At 64.3% G+C, this 22,504-nt stretch overlaps 2 protein-coding genes across 3 annotated transcripts in view; one reads left to right on the top strand and one right to left on the bottom strand.

Moving 5' to 3' along the window:
- The first annotated feature begins 1,718 nt into the window (after positions 1 to 1,718).
- On the top strand, positions 1,719 to 3,400 carry GADD45B (growth arrest and DNA damage inducible beta). Its single transcript, XM_066983869.1, has 4 exons — positions 1,719 to 1,903; positions 2,011 to 2,112; positions 2,330 to 2,543; positions 2,755 to 3,400. The coding sequence occupies exons 1-4, from the start codon at positions 1,866 to 1,868 to the stop codon at positions 2,866 to 2,868; spliced, it is 468 nt and encodes a 155-aa protein (XP_066839970.1). The 5' UTR covers positions 1,719 to 1,865; the 3' UTR covers positions 2,869 to 3,400.
- A 4,936-nt stretch (positions 3,401 to 8,336) lies between these two features.
- Positions 8,337 to 22,504, bottom strand: part of GNG7 (G protein subunit gamma 7) — a 68,183-nt gene continuing 54,015 nt past the window's right edge. For both annotated transcript variants that reach the window (XM_066984109.1, XM_013200083.3), the window contains exons 3-4: positions 16,096 to 16,214; positions 8,337 to 12,606 (exon numbers count right to left, since the gene is read on the bottom strand). In XM_066984109.1, coding sequence (XP_066840210.1) covers positions 12,481 to 12,606; positions 16,096 to 16,176 — 207 coding nt within the window. In that variant the 5' untranslated portion in view covers positions 16,177 to 16,214 and the 3' untranslated portion in view covers positions 8,337 to 12,480. The remainder of the gene's footprint in view (positions 12,607 to 16,095; positions 16,215 to 22,504) is intronic.

The raw sequence follows: 22,504 nt of genomic DNA, 5'->3' as shown, positions 1-22,504 counted from the left end.
GGAGAAAGGGAAGAAAAGAAAGAGGAAGAAAGGGGAAGAAAAAAGAAAAGAAAAGAAAAGAAAAGAAAAGAAAAGAAAAGAAAAGAAAAGAAAAGAAAAGAAAAGAAAAGAAAAGAAAAGAAAAGAAAAGAAAAGAAAAGAAAAGAAAAGAAAAGAAAAGAAAAGAAAAGAAAAGAAAAGAAAAGAAAAGAAAAGAAAAGAAAAGAAAAGAAAAGAAAAGAAAAGAAAAGGAGGGGAATAAAAAAATAGAAAAACTTAAATAAAAAATACGATAAATAATAAAATAAAAAAGAACTACAAAAGAACTAAAACGAACGTTTCGCTGACGAACACCACCACCGAATGGGCCCAGACGGGGCTGGGTCCCGGGGGGGTCCCGGTGCGGTCCCGTCCCCCCCCCCCGGCAGGTGGCAGCCGCCGCCCGCCCAGCGCCGGGCTCCGAGCGGGGCCCGAGCAAGCACCGAGCCCCCCCCTCCCCCTCCCCCCCCCCGTCCCGCCCCCCCCGCACGGGGGCGCAGCGGCGCTCGGAGCCCCCCCGGGCACGGCCCCCACGCACGGAGCGTGGCCCCCCCCTGCAAAAAACAACAGCCCCGCGGTGCGACCCCCCCGGTGCGACCCCCCCGCTGCGACCCCCCACGCACGGAGCGTGCCCCCCCCATATTGCACAACGGCCCCCCCAGTGCAACCCCCCCCGATGCGCCCCCCCCCCAACGCACGGAGCGTGCCCCCCCCAAGTTGCAAAGAGCCCCCCCCCCCCCAGTGCATCCCCCCCCAAATGCACAGACCTTTTCCCCCCCCCATATTGCAAAAAAACCGCCCCCCCCCCATGCAACCCCCCCCTTGCACGGAGCGTGCCCCCCCCACGTTGCAAAGAGCCCCCCCCCCCGTGCGCCCACCCCCCCGGTGCCCCCCCAATGCACGGAGCGTGCCCCCCCCCATTGCAAAGCCCCCCCCGGTCCCCCCCCCCCAATGCACGGCCCGTGTCTTCCCCCCCCCATTGCAAAAACCGCCCCCCCCAGCGCACCCCCCCCCCCAGAGTGCAATCCCCCCGGTGCCCCCCCCCATTGCAAAGCCCCCCCCGCCCCCCCCCGCCAATGCACGGACCGTGTCGTGTCCCCCCCATTGCAAAAACCGCCCCCCCCAGCGCACCCCCCCCCAGTGCAACCCCCCCCGGTGCCCCCCCAGTGCACGGAGCGTGCCCCCCCCCATTGCAAAACCCCCCCCGGTCCCCCCCCCCAATGCACGGACCGTCCCCCCCCCCCCCATATTGCAACCTCCCCCCCCGTGCCCCCCCCCTTGCAAAGGACCCCCCCAGCTCCCCCCCCGGGTGCAGCCCCCCCCGGGTGCAGCCCCCCCCCAGGTACCCCCCCCCGGGTGCAGCCCCCCCCGGGTGCAGCCCCCCCCCAGGTACCCCCCCCCGGGTGCAGCCCCCCCCGGGTGCAGCCCCCCCCCCAGGTACCCCCCCCCCCAATGCCCCCCCCCTCCCGTGCTCGCCCCCCCCGGCGCCGTTCCCGGTCCCGGCGGGGGGGGGCCAAGTTTCGGGGCGGGGGTTTCCCCGCAGCCCAACGCGCCCCACGTGGGGCGCCCCCTCGGGCCGCCAATCGGAGCGCCGCCCGCCCTCCGCCCCAGCCAATGGGCGCCGCCGCGCGCCGCCCCGCCCCGCCCGCGGGAGGCTATAAAAGGAGGCGCCGGGCGCGGCGCGGCTCAGAACGAGCTCGGCTGCGGCTGGTGGCGGACGGCGGCTGCTGGGGGAATATCGCGACAGCGACAGCGATATCGCGACAGCGCGACACCAACGAGCCTCGCCGCTCCTTGGATTATCCCTCTCGGGCTTTTTCTTGCGCCCGCTGGATTACAATTGCACCATGACCCTGGAGGAGCTGGTGCCTTGCGATAGCAGCAAGTAAGCGGGGAGGGGGGACGCGACCCGGGGCTGGGAGAGGGGGGGGGGTCCGGCAGCTCCGCAGCCGCTCACCGGGCCCCCCCTTTGTGTCCTCCCCCCCCCCCCAGGATGCAGGCGGTGAGCGAGGCGGTGGAGCGGGTGCTGGTGGCGGCGCAGCGGCAGGACCGGCTCACCGTGGGCGTCTACGAGTCCGCCAAGCTGATGAACGTGTGAGTGGCCGGGGGGGGCCCTCCGGGGCTGGGGGGGCTTGGGGAAGTGGGGGGCAGTGGGTTTTTTTGGGGAGGGTGCAAGGGTCGCGTTCCTGGTGGTATCGGCACGCTGGGGTGCACCGGGGTGTCGGCACCGTGCTCCGGTACCGGGGGGGGGGGGGTGCGAGGTCTGCACCCATCCTGACCCCCCCTTAATGCTGCGTCCCCCCCCCCACAGAGACCCCGACAGCGTGGTGCTGTGCGTGCTGGCCACGGACGAGGAGGACGAAGGCGACATCGCCCTGCAGATCCACTTCACCCTCATCCAAGCCTTCTGCTGCGACAACGACATCCACATCCTGCGCGTGTCGGGCATGCAGCGCCTCGCCTCCATCCTGGGCGACCCCGAGCCGGGCGCTGAGCCCCGCGACCTGCACTGCCTCCTAGTCACGGTGAGTTGGGGCGGTGATTGCACGGCGGTGATGGCACGGCACGGTGCCACCGCGGTGATTGCACGCCACGGCGCTGATGCACGGCACGGCGCTGATGCGTGGTGCTGATGCGTGGCGCTGATGCACGGCCGCGCCGGGTGGCCCTGAGTCACTCGGGGGCTGCGGGGCCGCGTGCCGGCGATGCTCACCTCGTGCTTTCGCCCCCCCCCAGAACCCGCACACGGATGCCTGGAAGAGCCAGGGGCTGGCGGAGGTGGCGAGTTACTGCGCCGAGAGCCGCGACAGGAACCAGTGGGTGCCCTACGTCTGCCTGCAGGAGCGCTGAGCCGGCCTCGCGCCGCCCGGCGCGGTGCCTGAAAGAGGAGGAGGAGGAGGAGGAAAAACCAACCCAAAAACCGCAGGGAGACGGAGGAGAAACAAGCAGTTAAACCAAACCAACCCAAACACCCGCCGATTCTTCATTTTTCTTTTTAAAACCGGAGAGGAGAAGGGAGCAGCCTGGCCGCAGCGGCGGGCGTGGGAAGGACGAGCGGTGCCGGCGGCCCGGCGGGACGCGCGCCGGAGCCGTGCCGAGGAGTCGTGCTTGGCCGCGGGGCCGTGCCGAGGAGCCCCGGGAGGAGACGAGGGCTTTTTTGTTTTCTTTTGGGCGTCCGTGACTCGATTGATGGAGGACTGCGGAGGGACGGATTCGCAGACGAACTTTTTTCCGGGGGGGGGTGACGCTGGCGATGGGACAGGCGTGCAGCACCACGGTCAGTTTTTGCACTTCAAGCCACTTGGAGACCCTGATCCGAATCTATTGCAGAGTCTATTCTTGTACTGATTTAAAATAAAAAATGTATTTGCAATAAAACCCACGTCGGTGTCTGCGTTCGTCTTCTCCCCCCTTCCTGGCCCCTGCGGGGTGTGCGCGGGGGGGGGGCCCTGCCTGGCTTTGCAGGTTTCGGGGTGGGGAGGGAGCAGCAGCTCCGGGCTCCCCTGCCCCAGTGCGGGGCTCTGCAGCCCCCGGGGGGGGGGGACGACAAGGAGGGTGGTGGGGCTTGGAGATTCCCATGGGGTGGGGACAGATGGGTGATCCCGTGCCCTATAGCACATGGCAGCGTGGGAGCCCCCCAGGGCCAGGAAATCCCCCCACGCCCACCCCGGGGGATTTTCTCACAGCACCCACAGCGAGGAGGATTCCCAGGGAATCCCCCCGCCCCCAGGACTCCCCCTTGGCTCAGCGCCCTGCCTTGCACCCCCAGCCCTGGGGGGGGGGAAGGAACGGCTCAGGCCTTGCCCTTCCCTCCTGCAGCCCTGTGGGGTGCGTGGGAGGGGGGTGGTGCCCCCACCCTTATAAACCTGCCCAGGCATCGGCAGCACCTGGGGCTCTTTGCTGCTGAGCGGAGCCCCTTGGGGTGCCCCCCTTGGAGGGGGGGGTCCTGGCTCCTTCTCTCAGATCCCCCCCCAGGTGGGTTCCTGGGGGTGGGGAGGGGCAGAGCCATCACCGTGGGGGAAACCGAGGCAGCGACCTGAGCTCCCCCCCCCTGCCCTGCTGCTTCCAGGGGCTGCCCAGCCCGTGTTTGCACACGCTGGTTGCACGCTCACGCCCACGTGCACACACACGCCCTGTGCTGCTCCGCACCGGTGCCTGGCCCCTGGCCCCAAATGTCCCCACGGGGTCTGCCCTGACCCAGCCACGCGGCCGGGGACGCCCTGTCCCTGCGGGGACCTGCCAGGACCGGGCGCTGCGCCAGCGCTGGCACCGCTGCGCGGGGCTGCAGGGACACAGCCGGGAGGGCAACGCCACGGGGGGGGGGGACATGGCGGTCACCCTGCTGGGGACACAGCAGCCACCGCTCCTCCCGGAGCCCTGTCCTGCTCGGGGTGCCCCGTGTCTTGGGGACGTGCCCCCAGCCCTCCCCTTGGCACCGTGACCGCAGAGGGAAACTGAGGCACGGTGCGATGTGTTTGCCGCTGGCAAAAGGGGGGTGGGGAACACCCCGGGGGGGGGGGGGGGGCGGTTGTGTGCACCCCAGGGGAAAATGCAGCAGGGAAAGGGCCGGAGGCTGGGCTGAGCCTCCCCGAAACTCATTTCACCGGTGACTCAGCACCATGTGGGGCCCCGGTGACCCCGGTGTCACCGCGCTGCTGCAGCCACCCCTGTGCCGAGCGCGTCAGGCAGAGCCGAACCGAGGTCCCGGGGGTGTTGGGGGGGGGGGGGGGGGGGGGGTTAAGAGCCCCCCCAGCACCCCCCCAGCACCCGCACCCTGCACGGCAGCCCCCTGCGAGCAGCAGGCAGCCCCCAGTGCCCCCCCCCCCCGCCGGGCAGGACACCCACGGAGCAGCCCCAGCCCCAGCCGCAGCCGCAGCCCACCCCGGAGCCCACGTGCAGCCGCCCCCACACACGCATATGTGCTGGAGCCGGGATCACACACGCGCTGTTCCCACCCCAAAAGCCCCCCCCATGGACACAGAGACGCTGCTGGGCACCCCTAGACCACCCCCCCCCCCCCCCCCCCATTGCCACCCTCTGCTTTTGGAGGGGTTTGGGTTTGGGTTTAGGGGGGTGGGGGAAGGGGGTGGGGGGCTGTGGGGCCGTGCATGGTTGGACCCGTGCCCCCATCCCCATTGCTCCAGGCCACCCGGGTGGGGGACACCGAGCTGCCTTGGGGCGTGGAGGGTTTTGGGCGTCCTGAGACCCCCCCCCCCCCCAGCTCTGGGAACGGGGATCCTGGGCTGCTTTGGTTTGGATGGCGCGAGCCGTGTCCCCAGCACCGTGTCCCCCGGTGTCCCCACAGCAGTGGGGTCAGGCCCACACACCTTCCCCACCAGCCCAGCACCCGGTGCCAGTGTGCCGCCGGCGCTGGGAGCCGGCCAGGGCCAGCGTGACGCCAGCAGCGCTCACGCTGGGCGGTAATTACAGCCCCGGCCACCCTCGGGAATTGCGCGGCAGCGGGGGCCGCATCCAGCCGGGTGCCGGCTGTGTCCCTGAGCATTGGGGAAGGGGGTGCTGGGGTCCCCCCCGAGTGCTTCAGGGGGGTGGGTGGGGGGGCTGCTGGTTCCAGGGGTGCAGGACGGGTGCCATGCACACGTGGGTGCACGGGCCGCACGCCGCCGCACCTTGGGGATGTGCCTGCAGCCGTCTGCAGCGTGCACGGTGCGGGGCGGCACGACGCCGCTCCTGTCCCCATCCCTGGTGGCACCGGGGGTGCCGCATCCCCCGCTTTATGGTGGCGGGGAGCTGTGACCTGTCCCCACGGCCCCCCCATTGCCCAGGTTGGGGACAGCGCGTGGCCGGTACTTTTCCAGCAGCGACGAGCCCCGGGGCCGCGGCTCGCTCCATCCCAGCACGCGCCCCGGGGAGTTTCCACGGGAAAGGGCTGACCCCGGGCCCCCCGGTGGGGCTGGGGACAGTGCCAAGGATGGGGCTGGATCCGTCCCCCGGCCTGGGAACGCCGGCGAGAGGTTCCTGGAAGAGGAGGGGAAGCGTTTGCGCGCGCGTGTGCTTGCGCATGTGCTGGGGGCACACTCACCAGGGGTGCGCGGGGGGCTCGGGGGCTCTGCACACCCATGCAGGGTGGGGTGAAATTGGAGTGGGTGTTGCAAGGGTCTTTGCAATGCGTTGTGCATGCAGAGGGCCCTCGCCACGGGGGTGTTTTGGTGCTCGGGGGGGGGGGGGGCACAGCATGTGCAAAAAGGGCGGGGGGCCGGGCCCCTTCCTGGCTCTGGGTAAGGGCGGCTGCGGCCAGACAGGGCTGGGCCTGACCCTGCTCCGTCTGAGCCCGGCGCGCGCGGAGGCCTGGGCTGGGCTGGGCTGATTTATGAGTCTGGGCTGGGCGGCCGCTGGCTGCAGGCACCGGGCTGGCTCCGTCCCCAGGCCCTGTCCCCGGCCGCCCCTGCACACCCGGGGCCCCCCGGCCCCACGAACGCCGCAGGGTGACGCATTGGGGAACCTCCAGGGACATCCCTGCGGCGGCGTCTCCAAGATGTGGCCGCGGGGGCATCGTCCCCCCAGCCTCCTCGCCCCCTCCCCGGCCGCAAACCAGCGCTGCAGATGGGGAAACTGAGGCCCGGAGCCAGGGCAGCGCCGGCAGCCCCCAGCGCGGGGGCCGGATGCTGGCGCAGGAAGCCTCCCCGTGGCGTCACGGCCGCCGTTCCGCTGCGTCGCGGGCTCCCTGCCGGCACGGAGCCCCCCCCCCTGCGTCACACCAGGGATGGGGACGGAGCGGGATCCCCCCCCACTGGGGACACGCGGGGGCTCCCCACGGCACGGTGGCAGCCGGCTGTCCCCGAGTCCCCCCCCTTGTCCCTGCGGCAGGAGCGGGCTTTGCCCCCGTGGTGCCAGCAGCTTCCTTGGCCCCGCCGCCGAGGGCAGATAATTATAGCTGCAGGGGAGCTAAATATAGCCCCGGCGCGCTATTTTTAGCCCTGCTCCCAGCTCGGTGCCACCAGCGGCTCCCGGCCGGTGCCGGATCCTGCGCCCGCGGCAGGAGGGTCCGGGGGCCTTTCATGCGCTGCCCGGGTTTGCTTTGAGGTTTCCAGCGTTTCGCCTCTGCTTTTTAAGGGAATTTGGGGGAGTTTGAGCATATTGTGGGGGAGCGGGGCGAAGGCCGCAGCTCCACAGCCACAGGGCAGTGACACGGGGACCCCGCTCCGGGAGGGGACAGGAGGAGCTGTCACCGCTGCGACTTGGTCACCGGTGGCTCTGGCGAGGCCAGGTCCCCCCGGGCTGCTACAGGGTGAGGACACGCCGCAAAATCACATCCCCTCCGCACCCCCGAGGCCCTCCAGGCCCTTCGGGGTGCCTTCACCCTCACTGCATCCCCCCCCCCCCCCGCAAGCGGTGCCAAGGGCCCCGAAACCCCCGGGGTGCCGCAGCCGAGCCCGAGCAGCGCTCGCGGTGCTGCCTGGCCCCTGGCGCCCTCCGCCCGGCGCTGGGGTCAGACGCTGAAGCATCCCAACTATTCCAGGCACGCGGAGGAAGCGTGGCTCCAGTCTGCCCGCACGCTGCACGCATTCCTGCCTGGCCCGGGCGGGCAGGAGCTGCTCCAAGCCTTTCCCCAAAGCGCCCGGGAGGCCGTTCGTTTGCCTTCCAGGAAAGGCAGCGCAGGTCCCGCGGTGCCAGCGCCGGCCCCGGACCCCAGGCCGGGTGCTGGGAGAGCGGCGGCGGGCGGGAGGTGCCGGGAAGCAGGCGGAGGTCGCTTCCTTTTCGCTGAAAAGGGAAGAGCCGCCGCTCTCGGTTTCGCTCAGCGGGACGCGGGCGGCGCTGAGCCCTGCTGAGCCCCAGCCCTGCGCCAGGGTGGCCCCGAGCGGCCGCCAGCGTCCCCCGGCCTGCGGAACGGGGGGAGGAGGAACCGGGCTCTTTGCTCCCCAAAACTGAGCACCCCCACCGGGAAGGGACCCTCGCTTGTCCCCACGACCTGTGGGATCGGCTGGGGGCGAGGCGCGAGGTCGGGGATCTGCTCCTGGAGGCCGGGTGGTCGCAGCGGGAGAGCGGGGAGACCCCACACGGCCCCGCCGGTGACGGTCCCATCCTGCCCGGCACGGGGTCAGGATTTCCAAGCAATGCCCGGTGACCTTACGCAGGGGGACATGGAGGAAGCGCCCAAAGGGGGTGCAAGGCTCTTCGTGGAAGGCAGCTCCAGAGAAAGCGGCAGGAAGGAAGGGCCGGTCGTTACCCAACACCAACGACATCCCCAATGAGCCCGGCTCTTCCCGGAACACCGCCGAGCCCCAGGACCTGCTCGGCGGCACCCGCGGCGCCCACACCACACGCCCCCGGCACCGCCGCACGACAGGCTGGGCAGGAGGTCTGGCAAAATGAAAAGTGAGCCTTTTTATTGTGTTATCAATTCACTTCTTAACAACAATTCCACGAAATATTAAACACTGTGCAAGAAATTGGTCTATGGCACACCAGAAATAAAAATCAGAGATCCAAAAATGCAGACGTTATGAGGAGCCTACGTTACATACACCGATTACTTCCTAAGTACAGTCTTTACAAACCTTGATTTGCGTTTGGCAACAATATCAGAATTTGGCAAATAATAATAATAATAATAATAATAGACCAGAGAGAAAAATTAAAGAGCGCAAAGTATCAGACGCGTGGCTTCTTCTCGATGAAGTAAATGCGTTATTTTCACTTTTTGTTAAATAAAGGTGACTTTTTAAGCACTCGGAGGAAGAGGGCTCTGCTGGGGGCACCAAAGGTGCCGATTTCGGGGGACGGCGGCGCCGCGGGGTCAGCCCCGAGCTCTGTGATCTGCAGCCGGGCTGCTCGGCACCAAACCGTGCCTGGCACCGGCTCTGGCACCGGCACCGGCACCGGCAGCATCGGCACCGGCAGCACCGGCACCAGCAGCACCGTTACCATCAGCGAGCCGCCTGGCAGCCGTGGGGCCACGCGGGCACCGTGCGGGGCTCGGGGCTGCGCCCTGGGAAGGTCCCCGAGACAGGGAGGGGAGGGCAAGGAAAACGGGACCGGTTTAAAAAAAATTAAATAGAAGCTACGTTTCCTCTCTCCCTTTTATTCTCCGGTCCCTCTCCTTTCTATTTTTGGCAGCAGCTTCACCACATGCTAAAAAGAAAACTTCAGGCAGATTTGGGCATGTGTTTACATCCAAAAAAAGGCCTTTGTGGAGCCGGCGCTGAGCTGGCACTGGCTGCCCGACGCCTGAGCAGCAGCACAAAAGAGGCACCAACCACCTCCTCCCCCCTTAGCATTCTGGAGCACTTAAAAAGTCCTGAAAAGTGTCTTTTTTTTTTTTTCTTTTTAACTTTTTTTTCTTTTCTTTCTTTGTTTTTTTTTTTTTTTTTGGCAAATGCACTAACAAAGTACAAGCAACTACCGTAATTTGCACTTATATTTATGCTATACAAAAAACATCTACAGTATGATCACCGATTTACTCAGACGAGGAAAAAACATTAAAAAAAAAAAGAAAAAAAAAAAGGAAAAAAAGAAAAAAGTTGAGGATTTTCCCCCCTCGCGAGCCTCCGACTGCAGCCGGGCCCCGCAGCCTCCGTCCCTCCGTGCAGCCACCGCGCACGGCGCCCCTGTCCCCGCTGTCCCCCCGGAGGGACAGGAGGTGGTTCTGCGCTGGGTGCAGGCGGCCCCCCCAGCTCCGAGGCCATTTCCCATCCCCAGCCGTGCACCAGACCCGAGCCCCCCCCGCCTGCCCCACAGCACAGCAGCGGCAGGGTTCGGCCAGGACCGCGGCTCCGCACAGGGGCCACGCGTGCCCGGCAGGGACGCGACACCGGGGGGACGCTCCCCGACCCCGACCCCGACCCGCTGCCCGGACCCGCCGGCGGAGCACCCGCAGCCGGTCCGGGTGGCGTGGGGTGGGTGCGGAGGGGTTCGGGTGCGGGGCTCGCTCCCGCCGGGTGTCGGGGTGCGGGGAGCACCCCAGGGCCGGGTCCGGGCACGGAGCAGCCGTGCCCGACGCCTGCGCTCCCCTCGGCCGCCCGCGCGGTGCTGCGCGGAGGCAGGACAGGACGCGGGGCTGGCTCGCTGCCCTGCAGCTCGGGCGCTGGCCTGGCCCACCGGCTATAGCACCATGCTCTGGTCTCTAACATAGAGGAAGAATCAGCGATCTGGAGTAGAAAAATAAGGCTGGAACTGTACTAGATTAAGGACAGAGGAAATTCCCTCCTCGAGAAGAGAAAGCCCTGCTGCGGCAAAACCCTCAGGACGGCGCTCGCTTCCCGCTACAGATGCGGCGTTCGGGAGCTCGAAGTGATGCTGGATGAGAGGTTGAAATTAAAAAAAGGCTTTGCCCGTGGCCGTGCCGGGGAGCCGCCCTCGGGGTCACCTCGCTGCTGGTGGCCGGTGCCCGGCGCGGAGCTGCGGGCGCGCGGTGGGACGCAGCACGAGCACGGCGCCGGGCTGGAGGCGCGAGCAGGGCCGGGACGCGCTCAGCCAGGGGGAAACGAATGAAATTCCCCCGGGTGCACCTCCGGCACCGCTCACGGTGGGATGGGGAGGACCCGCAATGCGGGGAAGACGGGGGGTTTGGAGTTCTCAGTTCGGCAAAAAAAAAAAAACCAGGGACGTGGCTGCGAGACGAACACGGGAGGTGCTGCGGTTGGTGTTAGTGTTAAAAACGCGTTTTGTCCTTTTTTTTTATTTTTTTACCCCGACTTTGTTTAAAAAGGCAGAGTGATCACACACTTGAAAAAGCGAGGGCGACACCTGGAACCAAGAAGTGTGAATGGAGCATCTCCGCCACCGCCACCGCAGCCTCCTGGGGCCCCCCGGACCACCGGCCCCACTCCGCTCCTCCCCGCCAGCCGGCACCAACGCGGCGGCGCGGTGACCCCGACGGCGGCACGCCGGCAGCACCCAGCGTTACCATCATTTCTCCTCCCTCCCGGCGAGCCGCAGCAGAGCAGACACCGAGGGGCTCCTTCCTCTCCCCTCCCTTGGGCTTTCCGTCCCAGCGGGCGGTCGTGGCGTCCCAAACCAAAGCCAAAAGAAGCCTGGGGGAACGGGGGAGCTCCCAGCCTTTCACAGCAGGTGTGGGTTTGTTTTTTTTCCCTTCTCTTCCCCAAACAGCATCTGAAACTATTTAGACCACAGAATCGGGTGCCTGCACTCACTTGAACTGGGAATGGGTACCGGTGTCGTGGTTAGGAAACCTAACGGGGCCCCTGCCTACCAAGAGGAGCATCAGCCTTCCTCCTCCTCCTCCTCCTTGCCACGGAGCCCCGGGCTCTGCCCCGCAGAAACAGGCTGGGCTCGGATAAAGCCACGGCGCCGTGACCGTGGGAAGCGGGGTGGCTGTGGGACGCGGTGGGGACTTCCCTGAGCTCTGACCTGTCCCCGAGGGCCAGGGGGGCTGCTCGCTGCGTTCCCGCTCCTCCCCGCGTGCCGCACCGCGCCGTGCCGAGCCGTGCTGAGCCGTGCTGAGCTGTGCCGGGCCGTGCCGAGCCACCTCCCCCTTCACACGGCGTGGCGAGGTGGCCAAGGGCTGGGAGCTGCACTACTGCCCGACAGCCTGACCCTCATCTCCCCGAGCTAGCGGGGCTGGGTGGAAGTACTTCCACTTCCCGCTCTCGGTAAGAGCAAGGGCGATGGGAAATACCGGTAAATCTGCCTGCTGTAGTGTTTTGGATCGAGAATCTCCAAAAGGCCGGTTCCAAAGGTTTCTCGCGCGGTACTGCGCTGCGGGAAGCCCCTTCCCTCCCCCCGCCCCCCAGTACAGTCCTGTTTGGGAAAAAACAGCGGTAACCCCACAGGGAACCCAAAACCCCGACGAGATCAGAGGAGCCCGACCCCGGCGGTTCCCATGCCGGGAGCTCCCCGCCGCGAGCCGCCGGCTCTCAGGGCCCCCCGCGCTGCCTCCGTGCCCCCTCCCCAGCGCTCGATTTACTCATTTGCAACAGCAATTTTTTCGAGTTGTGATTTGGGGCTGGTTGTTTCTGTTTTTTTTTTTTTGTACTAGTTTTCTAGGAAATCGCCACCCGCCTGGACTCCTCTCCCCCGTTCCCTCTCCAGAAAGGGAGCGAGCAGGCTGCGGTTCTTGAAACGGCGTGCTAATTGGAAACTAATCAGGTCAGACCCACCTAGACCTTTGTTCAACGCCCCTAACGGCCAGGTCCCGACACCCACTTGCATCCCGTTGGCAAACGCAATAAAAACCCCCGCTTCCTCCACCACCCCGGTACCAATTTTGAATGTCCCTATTAAAAACGCCCCCACCCCCTCCCCAAACCCTGTTTTTTTTTTTTGTTTTGTTTTTAAATTTTGACCCCTCTCAGCGCGGCACCTGCCCAGGAGCAGACACCCGTCTCTAAAGCACTCGCAATTGTTTGAGATTTAAGTTCTACGTGAATCCGACGTTAGTGTTTACCCCCTCGGCGCGGTTTTAGGTTTGTGGCTTGGTTTCAGTCGGTACAGAACGGTGGCGCCCTGCCGGAGAGATCGCACGCGCCCGAGCGAGGGAAGCTATAGGATGATACAAGGCTTTTTGTCCTTAAAGGGATTCTCCGAGGCGGGCACTCCAACCAGCAGCGGGTCGTTCCTGGCATGTTGCTCGCAGTAATTCATTAGCTCGGAGGACGCTTTGGAGACCTAAACGATGGAAGGAAGCGGGAGGTTAGCGAGGAGATCCAGGTGAAGCCTGGGCGCGCGCCGCGAGGAGGGGACGGCGCTGCACTCCGCGGGGCTCCGCGGCGAGGCATAACGCTCGGCTCTCGCCGACAGAAACTTCACGGAGACGGTCGAAAATGGAAAGGGGAAATGGGTATGGAAAAAGGGTGTTCAGGTCTGACATAAATTAAGCGATGAGCCTGGGAAAAAGGCTGCCAGCCGAGAGCGAGAGATGCAGAAGAGAGATTACTGTCCTGATTCTCAAAGGCCTTGGGATAAAAGAGAAAGAACAAAAACGCCTGCTTCGGAGTGGCCGTCCTCTGATGTTAAAAACGGAGGTTTTGAAACCATCAGAAGCTATTACTTAAGGCTCTGCTTATTTTAGTTCAAAGATGTATTCTGGGAACCGCGAGCCCAGAGCAGCCCGGCAGAAGAGGCCGCGGCGGTGGGCAGCGGCGCGGCCGCACGCTTCGGCAGCGGGGAGGGAGGGAGGCGCAGATGGAGTCGAGGCAGGGAGGTGCCGGCAGCTTTGGAGGCTCGCAGCAGACCCATTTTTTTAATTAACTTAATAGCTGGTTGAACACGAGGCCAACCCAAAACATGCACGCAACCGCGCTGCGTCTGCCAGATGGGAGCGTTTGGGGCTCCACGGCAGAGCTTCGCGGCGGGGGCTCTCGGCGGCTGCTCACCCCTCTCGCTGCAGCAAAACCTCGTGTTGGGGGCCCAAGGGGCATCCGCCGTGCTCAGATTTGGCTCTGCCGTGTCTGCCCTGCCTGCCACCCAACCGGCTGCCTGCCTGCAAGCCCCCCGGTGCCGTGCCTGGCACCCACCGGGGTCCGCTGTGCCCTGGGGGGTGCGCTGCGCCCTGGGGTCCCCTGCGCCCTGGGGGGTGTGCTGCACCCTGGGGTCCCCTGCGCCCTGGGGTCCCCTGTGCCCTGCAACCGTGCCGAGGACGTGGTGGCACGCAACCGAGGCTCACCAGCCTGCAGAGCGATGCGACCTGCCCAACAGGACTTGGCAGCTCGGTGCCGTAATTATTAAACCTTTCGGCAGCACCCGAGCGCGCCAAGCGAGGAGGGGAAGCTTGCGACAAAAGCGCGGTTTTCTGCAGCTTTGGGCAAACCCCTCAACCTCTGGCAGCACGGGATGGGCTTCGTCCTCTCGTCGTGTCGTCTGGGAGGTTTCCCTGCAGCCTGCAGCGAGCGCTCGCGGGAGCTGCCAGATATTAGCGCAGCAGTAAGGATTAAAGTGCTAACCAGCACCAACTGCTACCGGCCTGCACTTGAAGGTGCTTATCAACCCCTGCAGGAGCCAGCAGCAAAACTGCTCTGCAGAGCCAAGGTCAAGCCTCCAGATTAAAGCTATTACTCACATAAGACAGTAATTGCTCCTAATCTCAGAGCGAAGCAAGGAGAAAGAGATTAGCTTGCCGGGAGCAGGGATGAACCTGTTACGAGAGCAAGTGCCCTGGAAACCTGCACCCGGCGCTGAAAGCTTCGGCTGAGAAAATGAACCAGAGGGCGAGCAAAACGTGGTCACTAAGAAGTGCCCGGCAGACGGGTGGGCTGCTGGGGCTGGGGAGCAGGAAAATCACATTTCGACCGCAGCATCGGGCTCCGGCAGGACCATTCCGGGTCTGGGCGCACAGACTGGGAGGCACTGGGGAGAGGAGGAAGGCACACCACCACCTTCCTGCCGGGGCACTCGTGCTACCCCTATTGCTGCAGGCAAAGCCCCGCCAGCAGCTCGCAGGGAGCCCCTTCCCCTCGCCTCCGAAGCACGTTGGCTCATTTATCTGCAGGCAAGCACACGTCGCGCTGACTTCAGCTGCAAGCTATCGAAGGCAGCAGCTGGAGGAAGGCTGACAGCGCAGGAGGACTCGTCTGACGCCGTGTTCGGGGAGCTGCCTGGCCTGGCACGCTCCCTTCGGAGCAGGGTTTGCGGATTAGGACTTTATTGAAAGCTCGCCCAGACAGCCCGTCTTCCCCGCGCAGCCTAAATAGCAGCGTGTTGCGGTCCCAGCGCTGTTGTTCTTTCCCAGCAAAGCATTTAAGATAGTCACAGCTACAAAGGTCGCTAAGTATACACACGCCCTCCCTCCTCCCTGGCGTGCACACTTTGGGATCCTGAGCGGAGACACACTCATCCCGAGGAGAGTCAGCAACGTCTCGGACGGGGAAGACCTGTAATTTATTTTGTCTTCCCTAAAATGGCCTCTCTGATGGGTGCTTCGCCGGAGTCTGGAAACCGGTGGCCCTAAAAACAGCTACAAAACCTCAGGCTGGCTTAAAAGAAAACAGATATTCAAAGCAGCAGCAGCTCCTCCTGCACACAGATGACAGAGGACCTGCTGCTGCAGACGAAGCAGGGACTGAAAGTCAAAGAAAACATCTTGGACCGGGAGGTATTAAATGAAAACTACCAGGTGGATTTAACACCTACATATTTTACAGCGTTTCGTTTTTACTGTGCCTCTCACCGCCGCGCACGGGGGTTTCTTCTGCACTTCTCACTGCCAAGGGAGCTTCCACCGGCAGCTTTCGCCTCCTGCTCCTGCCTCCCTCGGGCTGCTCCCCGGAGCGAGCGGCAGCCCCGCACGCAGAGCAGAGGCCGGGGCACGGGCACGGTTCCTCTGCACATCCCAAGCGCCTCGGGGTGTCCCCCCGAGCCGGGGGTGCAGGAGCTGCGCCCAGGGACTGACAACGCCTGGGCCCTGCTGCCCACATGCTGTTTGTCCCCAGCAAAGCTGCTCCCCAGAGCTCACGATCGCCCAGGAGGTTCCCAGAATAGGGAGGGAACTGCCGAAGGACCCAGTGCTGCCCCTCGGCACCGTCCCTGCTCCAGCCCCCCCGTGCTCAGGGGAGCTTTATTCCCAGGGCTCCTTTGAGCAGGCTGCCGGTGAGCCTGCGCACGGCTGAGAACAGACCCCAGTTCACTCTCCAGGACAACTGCAGCACTGAATTAACTTTAGCCCCTAAACATGCCTGAAAGCAGAAGTGAGCGCGTGCCTCTGTCATTCTGCGTTTGAAAGGAAAGGGAATAGCAGCAGCAGCTGAGAAGGAACTGCGCAGGCAGAGACTTTCCGAGAGAAGATGTAAAAGGGCAGCGAAGACATCGAGCAAAACGGTGGGGAAATGAGGTTGTAACATACAGAAGCACGCACCCAGCCCAGGAGTTTGGCTTCGCTGGCTCTGGTCCCTGCAGCTTTGGTGCCTTCACCTCCAGGAACCTGCAGCCCCTGGGTGGTGCGGGCACCCCTGACGCCACAGGCTCCAGGAGAAGCTCCCTGTGCCGTGACCTCACCTCCTGGGTACCAGCGGTGCTGCAGGAAGGGCTCTCGGCTGGACGTGCTGCAACACCCGGGCTGGAGACACGGCGCAGCACGCGCAGGGAAATCCCAAAGCCCTTGCACGGATCCCTCCCGCCCCGTGCCAGCCCGGCTCACCGCGCTGCTCCGCCCGCCGCGCTCACCTTGATCCTCTCGATGCCGGCCTCGATGCGGAGCTGCTCCACCAGCTTGCGGGCCTGGGCTATGTTGTTAGTTGTTGACATTGTCTGCCATCGGCTCTAGGCCCCAGCACGCGAGAACACTGCAAAAAAAAAAACAGGAGGGGAGAGCGGGGTTGGCATCGCGCCGCGACAGCCGCGCACCGCGGGACCACGCGCCCGTCCTCACCCCGGCGGCCACGTGCAGGAGGCTCCCGCGGGCTCTAAGCTGGTGGCAGCAACCGAACGCTTCCTGATTTTGCTGCAAGTTCTCCTTTCCTCTTAACAGCACGCTTAGCGCTCGTTCTTCAGGCTCTTTTTTTTTTTTTTTTTGGATTGAAAAAAGAAACTTGCCGACGAGAGGGGAAAAACGAAACGTTTTCTGCAGAAAGTTCTGCCAGAGGCGTTCAGGAAAGCGACTGGAAACACCAACAGAGATTTTCCAGCCGGGGTAACCTGCCACGTGATGACTGCAGCGAGCCGGGCAGGCAGCAGGACGGGGACGGTGCTCGCCCTGGGTGCTCACCCTCACTTTGCATTTCACTGCTGCCTCGCTCAGTCCTGCCCCGGCCCCTGCTGCTGGCAGGGTTTCCTCTGCGCCACGAGGCTTGGAGAGGGAACGTTTGATACCCAGTGCCTCAGATCTGCGCTATTGATCTGTAACTTTGCAAACCGTTCCTGAAAAGAACGGCGTAAGAAAGTCTTTGAGCAACAAAGGTGGGGCCGCGTCCCTGCCGCCACCAGGCAGGGTGCCCCAGCAGGGAGATGCCAGGCGGTTACAGAGCCTTCCCAGGAAAGGACAAGAAGCACCGGGGGAAGTTTGTCTGCAGGACCGGAGTGATAACGACACCGATTAATTCACCGCCACGGCCGGAGGCGTGGGACAGCGGTGGGGGCTGCAGCGCCGAGCCGGGCTCCTGCTCTCAGACCGCTCCCGTGCCGCTGTCTGCACGGGGCGGCTGCAGAGGTCCCTGCCCGACAGCCCCGGGGGCAGCAAATACCTGGGGAGCAGGAGGGGGGGGCAGCAGCCTCACCTCTGTCCACGCACCCCCGCCCGCACGCTGCTAGGTGGGACGGGGCAGGAGGAAAGCACCCCGGCGAACCCCGGCCCCGCTGGGGGCAGAACCCCCCCGGCTGTCTGTTTGCACGGAACCAACGGTGCCCCGGCCACGTCCCCCGCTCTGCCGTTAGACGACTGTCCGAATTAGCAGGGTTACTTGGGAACCTCTGCCTCTCGAGGCCCGGAAGGCGTTACTCAGGGCGGCACGGGGAGCCGCGCGGCTGCAGCGAGGCGTGGTGCTGTGCGAACTGGAAGGAGGCAGGATGGGCCCTGGGGAAGGAGCCTCCTCCCCTGCTCCCGATTCCTAAGCAGCGACGCTGCGAGAAAAAGACTCTTTTCCAGGAGGAAGCAGCACCTCCAGGTGGGAAGGCTTCATCTGGAAGACAGCTGGCTCCTTCAGCAGCGAGTGCTGCGGCCCCCGAGCTCCTGCGGGCTGCAGAGCCGCGCTCCAGCAGTCGTGCTCAGCCCTGCCGCGACCCCGGCACCGACCCGGCCGTCGGCTGCGGCGGTGCTGCCCTCAATTCTCATGTCATTACCCCCTGGAAAAAGCAGGCAGGTTTGGCTCGTTAGGCAGCTGGCTTGCGAGCAGCTACTCGTGGCCATCCCCTGTTCATTTGCACGCCCCAATAAATCCCCGCCGCCCGGCAGCGTGCGCTGAGCGGTTATCTCGGGGCGCTCCAAAACAGCGCAGGCAGCGTTAGGAAGGGGAAGAGCTGCCTCCACGTCACGCCGTTCCTACGTCCGCACCGTGAACTTGGCGGACCTCGTTATGGCAAAGTCCGCAGCTCATTGATAAAACAATTCTTCACCTGGGTAAGGAGTCAGCAGGCAGCTGGAGGAAAGGAAAAAAAAAAAAAAACAACAACAACAAGCACTGGGCTGTAATTTGCGTTTGCAACAGCGCAAGATCACCTGCTTGTACTTTTCCAGCTTCCTGTTTATGGAACAGGGCCGATGAATCAGCCGAGGCAGGCTCCTTAAGGGAACTCGTGGGCCCGCGGCAGCGCCGTGCCGGGGCGAGAGGCGCAGCCCAGCGCCGGCCCCGCAGCGCCCCACGGCCACGGGGACGCGCTCGGCGAAGCGGGGGGCACGCTGCCGTGTGGCGGTGGCATCGAACTACGGTCGGTTTAGTCCTTGAAAAGCGACACCTGTGAGTCAGAAATGAAGCTTTGCTCGGCGGGCACGGCGCCCACAAGGTGCAGGCACCTGCCTTCCCTTGCTCCTGCGCCGACCAGCGCCCCGCAGCTCAGCACCGCAGTCTGGCACCCGGCGAGACCCCCACGTGCCTTGCCTCGTGCAAGTGCGCAGAGCAGCGCCAGTCGCACGGAGCTGGCGGTTTTATGGCAACAAAACCCAAAGCTGCAACTTCTTCTGCTCCCTTCTTGGCCACCACCGCCGCGTGGGACCCCCGGAGGATCCAGGAGCTGTCCACGATGAGCTGTGGGCTGGTGACCGCGCAGCTCCTCTCGTCCCTCCTTCGATTTCCAGCTGCCAGCTGCAGCCACGAGCTCGCACCAGGGCAGGAGCTGTGCGGAGATGGAGCCGAATGCAGCCGTGGGGATTTGCCCGGTGCTGAGGCCCGGACCTCGGCACGTGCCGGGGGACCCGGTGTGACCACGGCGGTGCTGCGGGACGGCTCCGCCTGGCGGGACTTCACAACCGGCTCCTGCACCCCGGTGAATAATTAACTAAGCACGTCATTAACGACTGGAAGCCCTCAGCACGGAAAGAAGATGCAGTGGGTCGCTGCGAGGCACACGAAGGGTGTCCTCGGGAGTTTTTTTTTTTAAAGCCAAAACAAACTTTGAAGATGTCACTCGGGCAGACGGCCGTGTAAGGCGTTTGGAAAGAAGCCAGGCCGAAGCGTGCTGGAGTAAGGTGCACGTGGTGCAGATCGGGGTGACACGCGGGACACAGCGAGGGCACCCCCCTTCCGAGCTTCATGTTTTCAATAAATCTGCGCCTGGAGAAGGACAGGGGGGTGCCTGCAGGGGAAGCACGGGACGGTGGGGACAGCCAGGTCTCGTGCACGTCCTCCTGCCCCCATCACATCGCCCGGCGGCAGATAAACACACGCACACACCCCGGCTTCCTTCCTGCAAGAGGGGAGGACGCTTCGGTGTTTCTGCACGGCCGCAGAGAGCAGCAGCACCTGCCCGGGGCAGGCTTCTCCCCTCCCAGCACTCGTTGTGACTCCGCAGAGCGGTAACGCCACGGGTTTGGCTGCGTCAGGCCGACGGAGAGCGCTCAGCAGGAGATCAATCCTCCCGTGCCCCTCTGCTGCCGGGCACCTTCTGCCCCCGTGGCCAACCCGCCTGCCCCGGCTCCAGTGCAGCACTCCCGGGAAGGGCAGCGCTGCCCGGGGAGCACAGCCGCGTTTTCGGACACCCCTCCATTGCCTTAGCGCAGCGTTAACTCAGGAGTTGTTCAGGCTGTGTAAGCAATTCCAGCGGGGCCCAAGTCACCGCGGTCCTTGCGACACGCCGGCTGCCTTCCCGCTTCCCTGCTCCTCTGTCCGGGCTCGCCGCAGGGCTGAACCCGGGCTGTGGAGGCACTCAGGGAGCTGCAGCGAGGCTCCGCACCTCCACGGCTCTAGGGCGGCGCAGGAAAACCGCCGCTGCGGCGAGCGAAACGCCGCAAGGACCTACAGGGGGAGGTGAAAATCAGGAGAACGCGCGAACATTGCCACGCTGCTATCCAGTGGCGTTTCAAGGTCTAGGCCGACGAGAGGCAGCGATGAAAGGTTTCGAGGTCTTGCAGCACGCAGGCAGGGAGCCAGCCGGGAGCACGGCAAGGGACAGAGCAGCCCCGGGAATGAAGCAACCGAGTCCCGAGTTACGAGTTGGCTGCGGCGCAAGCGCCCCATGAGCTTCTGCCTATTTTTGGGAAGAGCAGCGGAGGACAGAGTCCCAGCAGTGAAGTCAGGACAAGTTCTGGGAAGATCAGGATTTGCTGTTTCAAACTGCTGTGCGTGTTACGAACCGAAAGCACGCGGGGACGCTCCTAGCGGTGCCCAGCACCAGCTCAGACTTTGCCTCGAGGGAAAATCACGGCATGCCCCAGGAGGTCGGGTTTCGTTATTAAACAGAAGAACTGAAAGGATCCCAGCACGAGTGACAGAAGCAGAGGCCTCACGTCCGCATTCCTCACGTTTTCAGCAAAAAGGGTTTGCACCGTTTACAAGCAGGGTGCTTCTGGTACTGCCAGTACCCTGCCGCTTCCACCGCGGTGGGCGCTCGGAGGGCATTCACGCGGGGCTGCCCTGTGCCTGCCCCCCCCAGCACCGGCTCCGCGCAGCCCCCTGACGTCAATGCAGGCGGGCACGGGAGGCGTTTTTGCATCAGCTGGCTCGCCGTGTACCAGGCGGATCACGAAGGCAGCGCGATTTTGGCTGCTGCAGTGCAAACAGCCCCGCGGAGCCATCGCAGCCCCTGAGTCAGCCGCGTGCAGCAGCCGCCCGTGGAGGAGCCGTGACTCAGCAGCAGCTCCCGGCGCAGCGGCCGCCTCCAGCTGAGCCTCCCGGCCGGGCTCCACGCAGGGTTTTGCCCCCCTCGGTCCTCTCCTCCGCCTCCCGGCGTGGGAAGGCTCAGCCTGGACCCCGCTCCGTCCTGGCGAGGGCACCGCGGGGACCACCGGCCCCGCATCGCCCTGCCCCGAAATATCCCGCCGGGGCTCGGGGGGACGAGGGCGAAACTGCCGCCCGTGGAGGCGGCACAACCGCAGCGTGCCGAGCGGCCAGGCTTGCCGCAACATGCCTTGGAGCTGCGAGACGTGCCGGGCCGCCCCGCCAGGCTGACACCCGGCGCTGTTCATCGTTTACGCCGCGCACAGCGCGCCACTCGAGCAAAGCCCTTTCTCTTTTATGCAGCCGGTGCCACCTGCACGCTCCCACCCGCCGCCTCTCCGGCCTAATGGCAGGAAGTATTACGCTAGGAAATAAATATGCACTGATCCCTCTCGTTTCGGAATTCTTCCCATACTTCTCATAGCTGGAAGCGGCCACTCCTAACAGGCTAAATAAGCAGGCGAACATCTGAGTAACTGCTGCAGTTATGCTGCTCTTGTCTCCCCCCTCCAGATAAAAACAGCTGCGAGGTCGCTGGCGATGGAAGTCCCCGAGGAGAAGCATCTGAAGAACGCGCCTCCCGATGCCCAGCGCCTCCAGCAGCTCCTGTGCCCGTAGCCGGGCTTGGCTGGGCGTCCTCTGGGCATCCTCCCCACCAGGAGCCGGGGGGACAAGCTACCGGGGTGGGCTGCAAGCCCCTGCTGAGGAAGGGAGCCGGAGAGATGCTCAGGGGCAGAGAACGTGCTCCTGGAGTGTGGTTTGACCAAAAACCAAAGCTTTCGGAGAAATGCCCACGAGCTCCAGCGGCGTTTTGCTGCAGCGAAGCGCACGTGTGCGCACGCGCTGTGAAGGGTCCCCGTGTCGCTGAGCGGTGGCAGCAACCCCGCAGCCCCAAAGAGGTGCAGAGAGCCATCTGCGCCACAGCGATGCGGGTTTTATAGCGCCTGGTGGCCTGAGGGCAGCCCACCGTGCACACAGAGCACAGGGCAGCAGCAGAGGAGAGGCTTGCGGGGCTGCAGGCACGGCACAACCCGGGGCATTTAACGCACGGCGCTCGAGAGTGCGACACGGGAAGATTCCCTCAGCGGGACTCGACGTCCAGGATCTGTCTGAGAAACAAGCTGGAAGGGATGCACCGAGTACTCAAGCAGCTAACGAACGGCTCTGCGCCCCCAAATCAAGGAGCATCGCCCTGAACCACTCAGCTTCAGCAGGAAAAGCGAGGCAGCAGCGCCCACGCTTCCATGCAGCCCCTGCAGCCCCCCTGCAGGACCCGGTCCCCCAGCACACCCACGGGTGGGCACACAACGGCCCGGGGGCAGCTCAGAAGCTGCCCGAAGGCTCCCTGGGGCTGCTCCCCAAACCCACCCCCCCGAGCTGGGAGCAGCAGGAGGAGCGCTCCTGCCTGCCCTGGGACGAGGGGAGCCCGGCGCTGGTAACCCAGCGCAAAGCCGCCCGGCGGTTCCTGCTTCTGGAGATGACCTCATGCTTTTTTGGAACAGAAAAAGGCTGTTAGGGCGATGGCATTTACTCCTTGTCTGGGCAGAACAAAGCAGGCTCCATTTTTCTTTTACACTTCCTGCATCAGTAGCTTAACAGCTGAATGAGCTATTGAATTTTTTCCTGAGTGCAGCAATTTTTCCCTTTTTTTTTTTTTTTCCTTCTTTAAGACCTCCAGATTTCTATGGTGCGGGACAATACTCGGGGAGAGCGTGGCGAGGAGCGGTCCCGGAGGACAGGGAAATGCCGCCTTAAAGGTGCAGGGGGGG

This window comes from Anser cygnoides, chromosome 27 (genome assembly GCF_040182565.1).
Source record: "Anser cygnoides isolate HZ-2024a breed goose chromosome 27, Taihu_goose_T2T_genome, whole genome shotgun sequence".
NCBI classification, from domain to species: Eukaryota; Metazoa; Chordata; class Aves; order Anseriformes; family Anatidae; genus Anser; species Anser cygnoides.
This window is presented reverse-complemented; position numbering and strand designations above follow the sequence as displayed.